Source organism: Hyperolius riggenbachi, chromosome 12 (genome assembly GCF_040937935.1).
Source record: "Hyperolius riggenbachi isolate aHypRig1 chromosome 12, aHypRig1.pri, whole genome shotgun sequence".
Lineage (NCBI taxonomy): Eukaryota > Metazoa > Chordata > Amphibia > Anura > Hyperoliidae > Hyperolius > Hyperolius riggenbachi.
Window position 1 is genome coordinate 154038018 of NC_090657.1, and position 17981 is coordinate 154055998.

Here is a 17981-nt window from a genome sequence, read left to right on the forward strand (position 1 = left end):
TAAATGTGCTGTAATGTGCGTTTATGCATTTCCCGTCTTGTGTCGCTGTGTCCGCCCAGCTTCCGCTGCTCTTCCATTACCTGCATACACGCTGCCAGCGAGACATGTGTGTGACTTCACACGCTGGAATGCTATGCGCCGGCAGTGTGTATGCGGCTAATGGAAGAGCAGCGGAAGCTGGGCGGACACAGCGACACAAGACGGGAAATGCATAAACGCACATTACAGCACATTTATACATTGTGGGAACAGCGCTGGAGGTTTCAAATGTTTGTTGCTCATCCCGATATCGCTTTCCATTACCTGATCACGCAAATCGAAACGACATCTTGCAGCATGTCCAACCAATATATAAATATATATACCAATTTTGGCCTGAAATTGTTTGCATTGTTGATCGGGCATGCACTTGGCGGCCCCGATTTTCATCCGATTCCAATTATAATAATCTAATCGGATGGTCGATTGTCCGACAAGTTTATATGTCATGCTATAACGTTTATCATGCAATCAATTCTGTAGTGCTGTACAGTATACAATACTATACAGACAACAGAGAGTATCGTAAATATATACAGTTTCTGCACACTACAAAGAGAACCTCCAGCAACACAAGTGCAACACTACATACATAGTTGATGAAGGGTACGACAGCATCTAGCAATACAGGTGTATGTTCATTTAAAATAATTATTAGAATTGTGCAAAGACAATAAACAGTAGGAGAATGACCCTGCCCTTGCAAGCTTACAGTCCAGAACAGGTTGGGAACAGATTGGCAACACTTCCGACTTGTCCAATTGATACCGGGATCCATTTTGTGATGATCTGAAAATCGATCCCGTTATCGATCAAGAGCAGTTTGGACACAAACACACGATGCAACTTCCCATCGATCTGACTAGAAATTGCATGGTTTGTACCCAGAGATCAGCCAATCTGTTTTTCAATAGGCTGCAGAGTACAATGTTGTAGGGCATGCTCAAGCATTTTAGTAACCTCTTCTACTGTAGTATATGTGAGATATATTTTTATGTCCGAAGTTGCAGGATGTAGCTAATAATGCAAGGCTTAATGAAAGCTCAAATATTGTCCTCAAACAGCAGGCATTAGGAGGCTATTCAAGTGTTATCCACATTTATAGTGACCACAGATGGAGGAGAAAAGAAAGATGGTGGAAAGATGACAAGTTACATTTTACTCATATTAAATTTAGGCAGGGGTCACACCTGGTTTAGCCACATGCTTGTTTCAGGTGTGTAATACAAACACTACTGATGCATGAAAGATCAGCAGGATCACCAGGCAACTGGTATTGTTTCAAAGGAAATAAACATGGCAGCCTTTATTGCTTTCTCAGTTCAGGTGTCCTTTAAAAACTCTTGTCATCTATTAGCAGACAGTTGGTAAAGAAAACCTGTAATAAAAAAAGTGCACCTGGGGGATACTTACCACGGGAGAGGGAAGCCTCTGAATCCTAAAGAGGCTTCTCCATCCTCTTCCATCCTATTGATCCTGCCTTGGCAGCTCCTGAACCATCCAGGACCATAACAATCCTGTTACGCACCTCGCGTAGCGGCTTTTCCAATGGGCTCTGACAGAAATAGCTGAGCCTGATCAGATCCGCTATACTGCGCAAGTGCAGATGCCTCGCGCCTGTGCAGTAAAGCAAATCCGATCAGGCTTGGCTATTTCCGTCAGAGCCCATTGGAAAAGCCGCTACTGCGCCTACGCGAGGTGCGTAACAGGATTGTTATGGTCCTGGAGCTGGATGACTACTGGGGGGCTGCCAGCGTTGTAACGGGGGTACTAAGAAGGATGGGGAAGCCTTATTAGGACCCAGAGGCTTTCCCTTCCCAAGGTAAGTACACACCAAAAGCACTTTTTATGTTACAGGTGTTCCTTAAAGGGACCCCGAGCAATGCTGGAATTTAAAAGATTACACTTGCCTGGGGCTTTTTCCAGCCTACCATAAGTGGCGAGGTCCCCCGGCGTCCTCCTGGCTCCTCTCCGCGTGCCTCCGCCGGCCCCTGTTACCGGCGACACCCGCACTGCGCATGTGCAGACCTGTCACACCGGCCAGCGTGATCACGCGAAGTGGCCGGCGTGATGACAACGAGCGTCAAGAACCAGGAAGAGCCCGCCCGACACCCGGCCCGGCTTTTAAATTCTGGCACTGCTCGGGGTCCCTTTAATGAAGGTAAAGGTTGGTGGGGTTAGTTTTGTTTTCCAATATATTGCAGCCCTTGATAACTTTAGCATGTCTATCCTTGAAATTCTTAAAACATACCTTGAAAAAGTCTATTACAATGACCTCCACTTGTCCACTGTTGTTTTCTCAGTACTGTTTTTGCTCCCAAATTCGAGCAAGCAAAGATCATACAAATCCAAAATTGAACAAGGCAATTTGTGAATGCAATTATGTTGATCGGTGTAAATTATAAGTATTAACTTTGGAACTGGATTTTTCAAATTCAAATATTTCTTGGGATGCTGTGTTTGCTGCAGCTGTGCACCTATCCATACTGGATTAAGACCTCTCCCCTTTCTTGTTTTAGGACAGGGACCAAGCTGTGCTGTACTTTGACAAGCACATTTGGCCCATGAAAAAGGTATACTGTCCGGTATCAGTTGAAAAGGGCGCCGGAGTCATCTGTGTAAAAAGTGCTCCAATATATACTTTTTTGTTCAGCTATAAAAGGCCACAGTATATAGCTGGGATTGTGTATGGCTATATAAATGCATCTATAAGATTGTTTATATCAGTAGGTGACTAAATTCAGTTGATTCCGTTATATCAGTTCAAAATAATATATATGTTTGACATGAAATGCAGCAAAGATTGAACATCACCATGGGGGATTAAGGTTAGGCATCACCGGGGGGAGGGGGGTTAGGGTTAGGCATCACAAGGGGGGGTCGTAGGGTTAGGCACCACCAGGGTGGTCTTAGTATTAGAAACCACTGGGGGGGGTCTTAGGGTTAGGCATCACCAGGGGGATCTTAGGGTTAGGCATCACCAGGGGGGTCTTCGGGTTAGGCACCACCAAGGGAGGGTTCTTTGTCAGAGTAGGGAGAAGTTAAGTCATAGTAATCGCTTTTCCCAGCTTTATCACTTTTCTCGGCTCTATCCAGCGCCGTTTTATAACCAAAAAATAAAAAAAAAATTCAGCTACTGTATTTTTTGCCATATAAAATGCACTTTTTCTCCACAAAAATGGGTAGAAAAAGTTCCTGCGTCTTATATGGCAAAGGCAGGGAATCCCCGACTTCCGAACGCATGCCGATACGAACTGCCGCCACGTCGGGGATTCCCTGCCTGTGTGTGACCTCCTGTCTCCCCATGTGTCCTCCACCATGCCTTCCGCATGTCTGCATGGCACACCTCCCATGTTTTCTGGCCCCCTTGCTGTGTGTACGGCTCCCACCGCGTGTTGTCTGGCCCCCCGGGCACATGGGACACACATGAAGGACACATGGGGGATGCAAGAGGACACATGGTGGAGACATTGGGACACAGAAGGACACATGGGGAAGACATGGGGACACATGGGGGACACAGGAGGATACTATTTAAGGGATAACACGTACAAAACAAATAAAATAGAAAAAACCGAGAGCTCAATATGGTGTAGTATTTTAAAGACAATTGGTAAGTGGTTTAGTGAGAGAATTTATACTCACAAACATGGGTTACCATTCAGGCAACCACTCAATAGGCAGGTGAGGAGATTAGACCTGTCCTCACTCAGGATTAAGAAGTCGTTCTCTGTAGTAAAGAAACAAGAAAGGGGGTAGCACTCCCCTCCGGTGTCAGTTAAAAATGGCGCACAGCGCCAGGGGGATAAAAAGGGCGCCCCATAGACTTACATTATATAACGCTATTTAGCGTTATAAGTGTTAAAAAATGGCGCAGGCAGTGTGCCTTACACTTATAACGCTAAATAGCGTTATAAGTGGTCAAAAATGCAGCGGGGGTCGGGGGAGGAGAGAGGCAGCGGGACGCTGGAGGGCATAGGCAGCGGGGGAGGATGTGCAGAGGCATACGTTACCTTGTCCCGGCCGCCGATCGCTCCTTCCCTCCGCTCCTTCACTTCCTCCATTCGTTTACTGTAGTCCTGCAGCCGGCCAATCACCATGTGGCAGGAATACAGCAAACGAATGGAAGGAGCGGAGGGAAGGAGCGATCGCCGGCCCAGGACAAGGTAACGTATGCCTCTGCATACATCCGATACCTATGCCCTCCAGTGTCCCGCTGCCTCTCTCCTCCAGCCCCCTCCCCGCTGCCTACACTAACAGCCCCCGCTGCCTGTACTACCGACCCCAGCCCCCTGCATGGTTTTTCATGGCGCACCGCTCTGCAAAACGGTAAATAGCGTTTTATTTATCGGCAGAACGGTGCGCCATTTTTCTCCCTGCGCCATTTTCGGATGTAAGCCTCCCCTCCACCAGGAGTGGACACAGAGTATTTGTATGTAGAACAGAGGCGCCAGCAGGATAAAAGTCAATAAAATTTTTAAAAATTGCTTGGAGGAAGTGGTGGGCTTGCCTCCCAAAAGCAGACACGAGATCCTGTCTTCATATAAATCAATACATTTATTATACGGTACCCCAAAAACAGTGCAACGCGTTTCGCAGGCCCGGCCTGCTTCATCAGGCAATAAACGTGGGGACAAAACAGAATTTCGGCAATAGCAGTTGTAGCGCCTCAGTCACTGTACCTGTTCTAAAACTTCAATGTCCTTTCTATTTTGTGATGCCAAAACTGTATCCCGTATTCCAGATGTGGCATTATAAATGGTTTATACAGAGGGAGTAGTATGCGATCAGTGTGTGCTGATAGCATACTACTTTTAGTAGTAGTATCCACGGGATCTGCTGCAGTATCCGGTCCACACTTCTGTGCAGTCCGCGATAGTCCCGGGCAGGCGGATGCGTCTGCACCTGCCATGGGCTACGCCAATAGCCGCCACTTGCTCCCTGTACACAGGGAAGTAGCATAGGTATCCCCATTGGGCTGCAAAAGACGAATGGGAATCCTCAACAGCAAGGAGAATTCTCATTGGTTAATGGTGGGCCAATGAAAATGTTGTGTTGATAGGGAGAATTGGCCCAATGCAGCCTATGGACAGCCCCATGCTTCTGCCAGCCTCCAGGTTGAGTAGAGAGAGGGACCGAGCGGCGGCGGTATGTTTACCATGTCTATTTTGCATCCACTTAACTGGGAATAAGGAGAGCTTATGCATGATAAACAAATAAGGAGCGATAATTCATGAGATAACAGATAGATCATGAGCTAAGTAATTTAAGGAGAGCTCAAGACCACTCTTATCACCTGAACGACGGACTGTACACATGCCCGATTTGACGTCCAGACGACTGAACGACGGGACATCCAAACGACCCGTCGTTTAAAAAAACCAACGTGTGTATGGGCCTTTAGAGAGGCGGCTTAGAGTCAGCTCAGAGCACTCTTCATCAAACCCCAGTGGAGTTGGGTTTGTTCATCTCCACCTGCCTGCAGTGGTTGGTTGCCCGTCTGCAACCTCCCTTTGTGAGTACCGCATTCTACATTTTTCACTTATTATATTATCTGTGACATACTGCACCATCGGTGCTCCTATTGTCTCTGTGCTTTTTTCCTTAGGCTGTTTTTAGTCCACCCACCATACCTGCAATTTAAGGAGTGATAAACTGTGAAATAAGTAAGGTGAGACAATTCAAAAAAAAAACTTTGTGAACCCACGCCCTAGTCTAACCCCTAGTCCCCCACCTAACAACAAACCTTCATGTAAAACAATCCTGCCCAGTTTTGTTGGGTCATTGCAGAGGCTTTTAGATCTCTGAAAATATCTTATTATCAGGCAAGGAATGTTAAAGTGTTGTGTTGGCCATTCAATTTAAGAATCCAATAAACGGCTATTCAGGGGTGTAGCTTCAAATCATGGCTTCACCCACAAAACTATAAAGCACCCCCACACCCCAATGTTTATATCCCTTTCCCCTTGTCTACTCTTGGTAACCTGGGGGCCCATCTTGCAATGTTCATGAAACAAGTGTGGCCATCATGATACTATTCCTCACACTCATAACAAGTGCAACCACAAAATCACCTGATCTGGAGGACAAACCAATGTATTGGAGGGAGGTAAGATAAGTATCTGCTGCTCATTCTTCCTCTCCTCCTTCCATCCACAGCTCCAAAGCCTCCTTGCTGCTTCCCTGCAGTTACCCCCTGCCCTGCTGTTACTTTTAGTTCCCACGGAATATAACCCTGCATTTCAACTTTGCTCTAAAACATTATTTACAGCATATTATATGCAACCAGCATTTTTTTTTACTAGACCAGCATTGGAAGGGTTACACACAGAGCTTTAAAGTTCCGTGGATAGAAATGCAGAGGCATCTGAAGTTTAGATAGATACATTTAAGTAAACACAATGTAACAAGTTGTGAATGTTACACACTCTCTGGCTGTCCTCCAGCTCCTGCACAGTCAGAGAGTGTGTGTCACATTCCACACTTGTTACATTGTGTTTACTTAAATGTATCTATCTAAACTTCGGATGTGTCTGCATTTCTATCCACGGAACTTGAAAGCTCTGTGTGCAACCCTTCCAATGCTGGTCTAGTAAAAAAAAATGCTGGTTGCATATAATATGCTGTAAATAATGTTTTAGAGCAAAGTTGAAATGCAGGGTTATATTCCGCTTTAAGGCAATCAAGTTTGTTAACATTGCTTGCACAATACACAGGCAACATTATATAAATATCTGCAGAGAGCTGGCACCCCCTCTTGAGCCCCATACCCACTATGGATTTTCCCATCCATTTTTAAGACTACAAACGATTTTTTGAACGATGTGCGATCGTTTCCATGATCTCGTGGCTTGGGTACAGGCACACAATTACGCAAACCATGTTTGGCGATGCGTTGTGACAATGACCGTCACGGCGGATTAGATCTTTAAGATCCCGAACAACTCCCGCACAAAGTACCGTGATGACTTAAACTCTCGTTCGCGCCTGTCATGTACCGTCGCTTGATGTTGCGTATATCCGCAGGCAGGAAGATAGATCAGGGATCGCTCATTGTCGCGGGATGTCGCTGGGATCCATCTTTCTGCCTTGTGAGGTGAGTATTCACCTTTAGACTGTGTTCCTCATGGCGCCCGGTGCCACTGCACAGGTCCTACATATCTAAGGTCCATTATAAACAGTAGGTTTTTAACCTTCCTAACACTATTCAAAGTAACAATAATGAAATGCCAAAATTTCCATGCAAACAATATTATTCTTCAGGTACCACCTTTATGATACCTTTTACAAAAGAATAACATTGCTATTGTTTTGTTTTCCTTTAGCCTTCAACTGTCCAAAGATGTTCAGGCAGTGGCGGGTTACCATTATATGCTGTCTGCTGGTCCATGCTCATTATGTTAGCAGTGCCGGAAACAAGGGAGCTGTGCTTCGTGTGTCTAAAAAAGCCTTAAACAAAGGTGAGGTTATCCTTTTTTATGCTTTTGTTAAAATAATAAGGGGTATAATTTTCAAGTGTTATGGTGGCCATACACGGTACAACAAAAACGTTCGATTTTCCCGTTTATTCGATCTAAACGATCGAATCGAATGAAAGTTGAAAATATTTTTTTTCGATCAAGAAATTTGAACGATTATCCCGTTTTTTCGAGAAATATCTGATTGGACATGCTGGAAATATCTTTATATTCGATCTAACGGAATAATCGAACTTAATTATCTAATCGAAAAAAAAAAAAATTGTACCATGTATGGCCACCTTTAGACTCATGTGTTTCTAAATGTTTTGGGTTCCTTGGCAACAGCATCACTGATTGGGCTCGATTCTCAAACGTGTGATAAATGCTATCGCAGCAGTCATCACGCGCTCTGCCGCTCGCAGAGCTTATCACACGAGCAGCGTTACTTCATGTGATAAGCGAAGGTTATCGCACAAACACGTGCGCAGTTCACATGAAGAGCGCATGTGATCGTGCGATAACCTACTTATCACGTGAACTAACGCTGTTCGCGTGATAAGCTCTGCGAGCAGCAGAGCGCATTATAACTGCTGTGATAGCAGTTATCAAGCGTTTGAGAATTGAGGACTTAGACACTTGGGGCTGGAACCCACTAGAGCGATTTTGTGAGCGTTTAGGGAGCAATTGAAAACAGTAGCGATTTTCCTAAAAGCCCAGCTAATGTTAATGGATGGGCTAAATTCCACTGAAGCGATTGCCAAAATTGCAAACGCAGGACATGCAGCATTTTTAGCGTTTAGCGATTAGCGTTAGCATTTCTGCAATGTAAAGTATATGAACGCTGGCGTAATCGCTCATCAAAACCTACGCAGAGCAATTTTGCTAGTATTTGTACATTACTGCCCACTGTAAACAAATTTAAATTGAAAGGACCGATCAGAATAAACGCTAATCGCTACACAATCGCTGGCAAAAAGCTGACATTTTAAAAATGCTACCGAAATCGCCAGAAAACGCTCATGAAATCACTTACAAACCGCCTTAGGCTGTGTTCCCACTTGAGCTGAGCATGAACATTTTTTTGTCTGATCTATCCTCATTGCAAAACTGACAGTGAATGGCTCCTATTTTATATATAGGAGGCGTTCACACATGTCAACCCGCCCGGGGCTACAGCCGGACTACAGCCGGACTACAGCTGACCATCAGAGCGGACACTACACTGTCTGCTTCCGCTGGCTGCATGTAATAAGTCAGAAATGGGAACCGAGCCTATAGGTATTGTTTATAAACCTTTCAAAGAGTCCTTTGGCATAAAAGTGCCAAAAGTTCAGTAGACATTTTCTCATTCCCATATTTATCACAGTTCTAGACACTTGAAATGAATGTTTATAAGTTTATAAGTTATTGGTACTTTTTATGTTAGAGCATTTTTTTTCCATGATTGACACAGGTGTGTGCTGATGAACATATTTTTAAAGAGTCGATCTGTCTGATTGCCTGCTTAGGACTGGCAAATAAGGGATGGCAGAACACGTTCGCCGGCGAATGGTCGCTGCTCCCTGTTCACGAGTATTGTGAACTACACGAACCGTTTTCAACTTCCCGATTCTTTTCCATGGAGCTATGTCTAGCTAACCCACACTGGAGTCACCTATGCCTGGCTAACCTATACTGGGGCAACGATGCCTAGCTAACCTATACTGGGAGCACCTATGGCTGGCTAACCCTTAAATGGGGCACCTATGCCTGACTAATCTATACTGAGGGCAACTATGCCTGGCTAATATATACTGGGGTACCTATGCCTAGCTAACCTATACTGGGGGCACTTATGCCTAGCTAACCTATACTGGGGCACCTATGCCTAGCTACCTATATTGGGGACAATTATGCCTAGCTAACCTATACTGGGGGCACCTATATCTGGCTAACCTATACTGGGAGCACCTAAGCCTGGCTAACCTACAACTGGGGGCACCTATGCCTAGGTAACCTATATTGTGGGCACCTATGCCTGGCTAACCTACACGGGGGCACCGATGCCTGGCTACCTATACTGGGGGCATCTATGCCTGGCTAACCTATACTGGGGGCACTTATGCCTAGCTAACCTATACTGGGGGCACCTACGCCTGGCTAACCTGTACTGGGGCACCTATGCCTAGCTACCTATACTGGGGACAATTATGCCTAGCTAACCTATACTGGGGGCACCTATATCTGGCTAACCTATACTGGGAGCACCTAAGCCTGGCTAACCTACAACTGGGGGCACCTATGCCTAGGTAACCTATATTGTGGGCACCTATGCCTGACTAACCTACACGGGGGCACCGATGCCTGGCTACCTATACTGGGGGCATCTATGCCTGGCTACCTATACTGGGGGCATCTATACCTGGCTACCTATACTGAGGGCACCTATACCTGGCTACCTATACTGGGAGCACCTATGCCTGGCTAACCTACAACTGGGGGCACCTATGACTAGGTAACCTATATTGTGGGCACCTATGCCTGGCTAACCTATACTGTGGACACATATGCCTGGCTAACCTACACTGGGGGCACCGATGCCTGGCTACCTATACTGGGGGCATCTATGCCTGGCTACCTATACTGGGGGCATCTATACCTGGCTACCTATACTGAGGGTACCTATACCTGGCTACCTATACTGGGGGCACCTATGCCGGGGAGGGATAAATACTGAATTGCAAATAATGTTCTTGAGTCCAGCGGGGGGGGGGGGCAATTTTTATACCCTTAGCCCTGGGTGCAGTTTAGCCTAGGAACTGCCTGACAGATCTTATGTAAAGTAGTACAATATATGCTTATAGCCAGCTTTTAAAATTTATAGATGGCTATCAATTAAAATGGAAAGGTAGATTTTAATTGTACTTCAGTTCTGGTACGTTTATAGCAAGTGTTTCATGAAATACGACTTTTACTTTAAGTTGCATTATATGGCCTCTGCTTTTTGTGGGGTACTGGGGCAGGGAACAAGGAATTGTTCACATAACAACAATAAATGCCTCATATCTTCCTAAATCATAAAAAGAGGGGCATGCTAGTGGTATTATTATTATTATTATTATTATTATTATTAATAATAATAATATTATGTACAGTATATGGCACCATCATTTTGTAGTAACCAAAGTAAGATACAAACAAGGAAGTATTATACAGAAGTTGTTTGCAACATACTGTCAATCTGTGAATAACCAAGATAGTACCCCAAACAAAACACAATTACAGCAAACAGGGAACGACTTTTACTACCACTTTAAATATCGATTTTTTTTATTTTATGTTGATTAAAGGCATGAGAAAACTCTCTCCATCTAGATCCTAGAAAGTAGTTTAAACCTGACAGATGATCTAAACTATCCCCACTCTACCCACAGCAAAATAGAATGTATTTGTTACATGGTAGGTGTAATAAAATCATTTTAACTGCAATAATGATTAAGGACTAATCATTTTTTTTGTTTCTTTTTTAGCTGTTTCCGGCGAAATGAAAGGAAAACCTTCACAAAGCAATATGAAAATGCCTCCGCCAATGCCTCCACCTAGTGGTGGTGGAGGTGGGGACCTTGTTGGAGGGTTGGTTGGTGGACTGCTTGGTGGAGGAGGAGGTCAGGGTGGCCTTTTGGGTGGAGTGTTGGGAGGTGGCAAGGGAGGTGGTTTGTTAGGGGGCGTTCTTGGTGGTGGAGAAGGTGGTGGAGGTGGCCTTCTTGGGGGAGTTCTTGGCGGTGGTGGTGGAGGAGGACTTCTTGGCGGAGTACTTGGAGGTTCTGGTGGCGGTGGTGGTGGTGGAGGAGGACTTCTTGGCGGAGTACTTGGAGGTTCTGGTGGCGGTGGTGGTGGTGGTGGAGGAGGACTACTTGGTGGAGTACTTGGGGGTTCTGGTGGGGGTGGTCTTCTAGGAGGCCTTCTGGGTGGTGGTGGTGGTGGTGGAAGAGGTGGGAATGCTCCTGGAGATTTTGCTCCTCCTCACATAAACGGTGGCATCCTATCAAATGGAGGATTGCTTGGAGGACTGCTTGGAGATGGAGGTATTCTTGGAATACTTGGCAATGGAGGCCTTCTGGGCACAATTCAAGGCATCACGGGGTAGGTTACATACATTATTTCTGTGTTACTATTTTTTAAGAATACCCAGTGGCATGTGCATTGAATTAAATGTTATTATTATTTCCATATTTTAACATTCATGTGTAACATTTATGTGTACACGCCGGTCTTGTCAGGCTGATTTCAGCTGTAACCTTTCCATCACATTAGTAGTTAATCCACTTTAATGAGTGAGTTTAATGAAAGCCATAGTTCAGGTTTGTGTTTTCTTTTCATGGATACTGTGTAAAATACGGCACACTATGAAACCCACTTAAAACATTTTTGTATTTTCTTTTTAATTTCACATCTTTTCCCTAAATGAGAGCTGCTCAATAACTGGTCATATATCATACCATCTATCTAAACATATTGATCGCATTGCATTGCATAGCACTACAATGACTTTACCTTCCCTACCCATATAGCCCCCCCACCCCCTCGGGTACATTATGTGTAGCTATAGACTGCAGTGACTCAGATCCAGTAAGTGGCAACTCACTGCCAGTGGGGAGATGAACTCTACACACCTCTGCCCTATGCTGCTGAGATTAACTCTTTGTGGACAGGACTACAGCTATGCAGAGTCTCATCGTGAACTCCTGACTAGTTGCTCTCTGCTCTGGGTGTAATAACACATTTTGTCCTCCCACACCATCCCACAGTTTAAATAAAATGAATAATTTCTTATTGTTGACAGGTAGGGTGATGAGGCCCATGACTCATGACTTGATAAACACAATAAGGAAGGTATAGTAAGGATTAAATTCCTTATTACTAGAGTTGTCTAGAACCTCTGATTTTAGGTTCGCGAACCTCGAAACTCGAACACGCGAAAAAAGTTTGCGAACATGCGAACTTTCGAACCGCCATAGACTTCAATGGGCAAGCGAACCTTCAAAACTACAAACATTCATTGTGGCCAGTAAAGTGATGGAAAAGATGTTTCAAGGGGTCTAACACCTGTAGGGGGGCATGGATGAGTGGGATACACGCCAAAAGTCTCGGGTAAAAATCCGGATTTGACGCACAGCAGGGTTTAAAGGCAGAAATCCCATTCTATTGCTAAATTGGAGGCCTAAAGTGCTTTAAAACATCTTATATGTGTATACATCAATCAGGGAGTGTAATTAGTGTACTGCTTGACAGACCAAACTCACTGTGTAATGCACCGCAAACAGCTGTTTGTGTAGTGACGGCCATGCTGGACTGGGGTGCACCAAGGCGAGAGTGCAAACGATGGCAGTTTTCAAGCCCGTATGGTCGGGCTGAGATAGCTGAATGACAGAACAACAGTGACTGAGTGTCCAGCTGATCGAATTTGGTCTGTCCACAATGAAGCAACGACCTTATTATCTTGGGTGTGCCCCCCAACACACTCATATAGCCGGCGGTCATTGCTTCATTGTGATATGCAAGCCCATTCACTGCGGCAAGGTAACGATTACGAAGGGGAATTGACAAATGTACATGCCTTTTGTTTTGTTGTTGCAGCCCCAGTGCATCCAGAAAAAATTAGGCAGGCATGTACACGCACCAGAAAAATTATTATTCTTTTTGTTCAGGAATCCACCTGGAGTCCTGGACCCTGTTGGTGGTGGCGGAGAAGGCAGTCAAGTGACCTGCAGGCAGAGATGCTGTGTGGGGACTGACTTAGTCTTGGGGCAGGAAGTCGCATGGCGTGCAGGCAGAGATGCTGTGTGTGTGAGGACTGACTTAGTCTTTGGGTAGGCAGTAGCCCTCTGGGATCCATGCCTCATTCATTTTAATAAAGGTGAGGTACTGAACACATTTTTTGACATAGGCGACTTCTCTTCTCACTGACAATACCTTCAGCTGCGCTGAATGTCCTTTCTAGGACGCTTGAGGCAGGGCAAGACAGAAGTTGGATGGCAAATTGTGACAGCTCTGGCCATAGGTCAAGCCTGCTCACCCAGTAGTCCAGGGGTTTATGGCTGCTCAGACTGTCGATGGTTCTTTCTCTATCGTTGTTAAAGAAAGGGTACGGCCGGGAAATCGGGGTTCGATTCTGGTCCGGTGTGGGAGCTTGAGAAACGGCTACCACCACACATCCAAGGAAGGCAGCAGGCACGGCACGCAAGTCCCGACACGGGTAGGTAGTGACAAAAAATAACAATACAGGCAGTGGCGGCTCCAGCTTCAGATTTTTGGGGGGGCTCAAAGGGGGCACGAGGGCTGGCAGGCCGGGCTTTTTTTTGGGCGTGGTCATGATGTCATGTGGGCGGGGCTAACTTTAATGTAGTTGTACCAGCTAACGTAGTTACATGAAAAAAAAAATGAAGTAAACGCACATAATGACAGGTAGCCTTTCACCAGTAAATGCACATAAGAATCAGCTTTTCAGCAGTTAATGCACGTAATGACAGACAGCGTTTCCTCATTAAATACACATAAGAGACAGCTTTTCACCAGTTAATGCACATAATGACAGACTGCGTTCCTGCAGTAAATGCACATAAAGGGACAGCTTTTCACCAGTTAATGCACGTAATGACAGACTGCGTTTCCGCAGTAAATGCACATAAGAGCCTGCTTTTCACCAGTTAATGCACGTAATGACAGACAGTTTCCCCATTAAATGCACATAAGAGCCTGCTTTTCACCAGTTAATGCATGTAATGACAGACAGTTTCCCCATTAAATGCACATAAGAGACAGCTTTTCAGCAGTTAATTCACATAATAACAGACTGCGTTTCCGCAGTAAATGCACATAAGGGACAGCTTTTCACCAGTTAATGCACATAATGACAGACTGCGTTTCCGCAGTAAATGCACATAAGGGACAACTTTTCACCAGTTCATGCACATAATGACAGACAGTGTCCCCAGCATAGGTAGCCAGGTGTATAGATGTCCCCAGTATATGTAGCCAGGCGTATAGCTGTCCCCAGTATATGTAGTCAGGCTGGTGGTGGTGGGCTGGGGGCCCCAGGGCACCTCAAGCCTGACTGGTGGTGGGCTGGAGGCCTCATGCCTGCGTGGCTGGTGGGCTGGGGTCCCAGGGAAGCTCAGGCCTGGCTAGTGGTGGTGGGCTGGGGGCCCCAGGGCAGCTCAGGCCGTGCTGGTGGTGGTGGGCTGGGGGCCCCAGGGCAGCTCAGGCCTGGCTGGTGGTGGTGGGCTGGGGGCCCCAGGGCAGCTCAGTGGGTGCCAGTGGGTGGGGAGGAGGGTGCCATTGGGTGGGGAGGAGGGTACCTGTGGGTGGAAAGGAGGGTGCCACTGGGTGGGGAGGAGGGTGCCAGTGGGCAGGAGGAGGGTGTCAGTGGGTAGGAGGAGGGTGCCAGTGGGTGAAGAGGAGGGTACCTGTGGGTGGAAAGGAGGGTGACACTGGGTGGGGGAGAAAGGTGCCAGTGGGTAGGAGGATAGTCTCAGTGGGTAGGAGGAGGGTGCCAGTGGGTAGGGGGGTCGTCAGTGGAGGGGGGAGAATGCCCGTGGGTGGGGAGGTGCCCCTGTGTGTGAGGAGATTGCCCTGGGGAGAGAAGACAGGAAGAAAATGATCGAGGCGCCAGCCGCGCTAATAAGGGATGCGGGAGCCTGCTTTATTCCTCCCTCCCTCCTCCCTTCCTATGAATACGCCCCAACCTGCTGTGAATGTCCCCCCCCCCCCCCCGTAGGCAGTGCGTGCGGAGCAGAGCGGAGCGGTAGGTCCTCTTACCGCAATCCATGCTCACCGGCAACTAGTCTCCTGCTTCCTGTGACGTCATGGTAAACAGGAAGCAGGAGACTAGTTGCCGGTGAGCATGGATTGCGGTAAGAGGACCTACCGCTCCGCTCTGCTCCGCACGCACTGCCTACGGGGGGAAGGACATTCACAGCAGGTAGGGGCGCATTCATAGGAAGGGAGGAGGGAGGGAGGAATAAAGCAGGCTCCCGCATCCCTTATTAGCGCGGCTGGCGCCTCGATCATTTTTTGTCATCTGACAAGTGCGGGGGGGCTTTAAGAGGGGCTAACAAGTTGCCAGCTGGGGCTGAAGCCTGGGCAAGCCCCAGTGTAGCGCCGCCACTGAATACAGGACTCTTCCGAGGCCCTGTATAATGATGAGTACACTTGAAATCCTTTAACGGGAATCTGTTATGGAGGGCAAGTCTGCCATTCATTCAACTGTGTGGTCAACTCTCTTTGGTACTTTCTGCACCATGGTGACCACGGGTAATGGCCGGGGAATCAGGGTTCTATTCCGGTCCGGAGTGGGAGCCTGAGAAATGGCTACCACCACACATCCAAGGAAGGACCCAAATGTACTGTATAAGTAATGTACCTGCCCTGACCATGCTTTGCAGACCAGGCATCTGTCAGATGGACCCTTGACCCAACGCTGTGTGCCAGAGATGACACCACTTGCCTTTAACGAGAATCTGTTATGGATGACAAGTCTGCCATCCATTCAAGTGAAAGGTATGCGCTGACTCCCAGGTATAATACAATGTGCAGTGACAGATGCAGTGAAAGGTATTCAGTGACTGCTGATTTAACAATGTACAGTCACACAGGTGCAGTGAACAGGTATGCAGTGACTGGTATATAAAACTGCGCGCTGTCACGCAGGTGCAGTGAACAGGTATGCACGGTCGGACTGGTATTACAAATGTGCAGCTGTCACACACACAGGTGCAGTGAACAGTTATGTAGTGACTGCTGGTATATAACACTGCATGCTGTCACGGAGGTGCAGTATGCACGGTCGGACTGGTATTACAAATGTGCAGCTGTCACACACAGGTGCAGTGAACAGTTATGCAGTGACTGGTATTATATAACACTGCATGCTGTCATGCAGGTGCAGTGAACATGAACAGGTATGCACAGTCGGACTGGTATTACAAATGTGCAGCTGTCACACACAGGTGCAGTAAACAGTTATGCAGTGACTGGTATTATACAAAACTGCGTGCTGTCACGCAGGTGCAGTGAACATGAACAGGTATACACAGTCGGACTGGTATTACAAATGTGCAGCTGTCCCACACAGGTGCAGTTAACAGTTATGCAGTGACTGGTATTATATAACACTGCGTGCTGTCACGCAGGTGCAGTGAACATGAACAGATATGCACGGTCGGACTGGTATTACAAATGTGCAGCCGTCACACACAGGTGCAGTGAAAAGGTAGGCACTGAATGTGCTGGTCTTTGCACAGTATAGTAATTAGCAAGGGCCAGCTGCGACACACAGGTCTGTATAATGCAGTGTCAGTGGCACACAAAAAAAAAACAACTTCACAAGGACATTAGCTTTAGCTCTGAAAAGAGCTCTTTTTGTGGTGCTTTTCAAACAACAAATATCAGCTAGCAGCAAGCTACAAGAGCCTAACTAAGCTTTCCCTAATCTCTGCAGCAACTCTCTCCCTTCTCTCACTACTGCAGCAACACCGAGTGAGATAATGGCCGATGCAGCTGCCTTATATGGGGGGGGGGGCACCAGGAGGGAGTGCAGCCTGATTGGCTGTCATGTGTCTGCTGACTGTGATGTAGAGGGTCAAAGTTTAGCCCAATGATTTAGTATAGGGACGGGTCGAACTCGCCATAAAGTTCACGTTTCGACGCGAACCACCAACGTTCATGCCAATATGTTCGCGGTCGAACCGTTCGGGACAACTCTACTTATTGCACACTGAAAATGGAGAAACTGCTGAACTGCAGCTGCAGTACTGGCACAAAGAATTCATCCCTTTAACCAGCCTGGCGGTATGGACGAGCTCAGCTCGTCCATCACCGCCGGAGGCTGCCGCTCAGGCCCTGCTGGGCCGATTTTCATCAAATAAAGAGCAGCACACGCAGCCGGCACTTTGCCAGCCGCGTGTGCTGCCTGATCGCCGCCGCTCTGCGACGATCTGCCGCGAGCAGCGGCGAAAGAGGGTCCCCCCAGCCGCCTGAGTCCAGCGTAGCCGGAACAAAAAGTTCCGGCCAGCGCTAAGGGCTGGATCGGAGGCGGCTGACGTCAGGACGTCGGCTGACGTCCATGACGTCACTCCGCTCGTCGCTATGTCGACGATCTAAGCAAAACAAGGAAGGCCGCTCATTGCGGCCTTCCTTGTTTATTCTGGGCGCCGGAGGCGATCGGAAGAACGCCTCCGGAGCGCCCTCTAGTGGGCTTTCATGCAGCCAACTTTCAGTTGGCTGCATGAAATAGTTTTTTTTTTATTTAAAAAAAACCCTCCCGCAGCTGCCCTGGCGATCTTAATAGAACGCCAGGGTGGTTAAACAGTGGGAGGAGGTAAACTGGGTCAGATGATTTTCTCTGCCCAGTGGAGCCTCACAGTACCTTGCACCCACTGATCCTAGATGCCACCTCTTGTCTGCAATGGTAAGTGAACCATTTTATGTAACCCACGATTCTGT

The 17981-nt window shown here is 47.0% G+C and overlaps 1 protein-coding gene across 1 annotated transcript in view; it reads left to right on the forward strand.

Annotated features, from left to right (window-relative positions):
• Positions 1–2556: 2556 nt before the first annotated feature.
• Positions 2557–17981, forward strand: part of LOC137542351 (BPI fold-containing family B member 4-like) — an 86744-nt gene continuing 71319 nt past the window's right edge. Inside the window, exons 1-4 of the mRNA XM_068264191.1 lie at positions 2557–2612; positions 7365–7499; positions 11009–11143; positions 11225–11621. Of these exons, the coding sequence (XP_068120292.1) occupies positions 7382–7499; positions 11009–11143; positions 11225–11621 (650 nt within the window). The 5' untranslated portion in view covers positions 2557–2612; positions 7365–7381. The remainder of the gene's footprint in view (positions 2613–7364; positions 7500–11008; positions 11144–11224; positions 11622–17981) is intronic.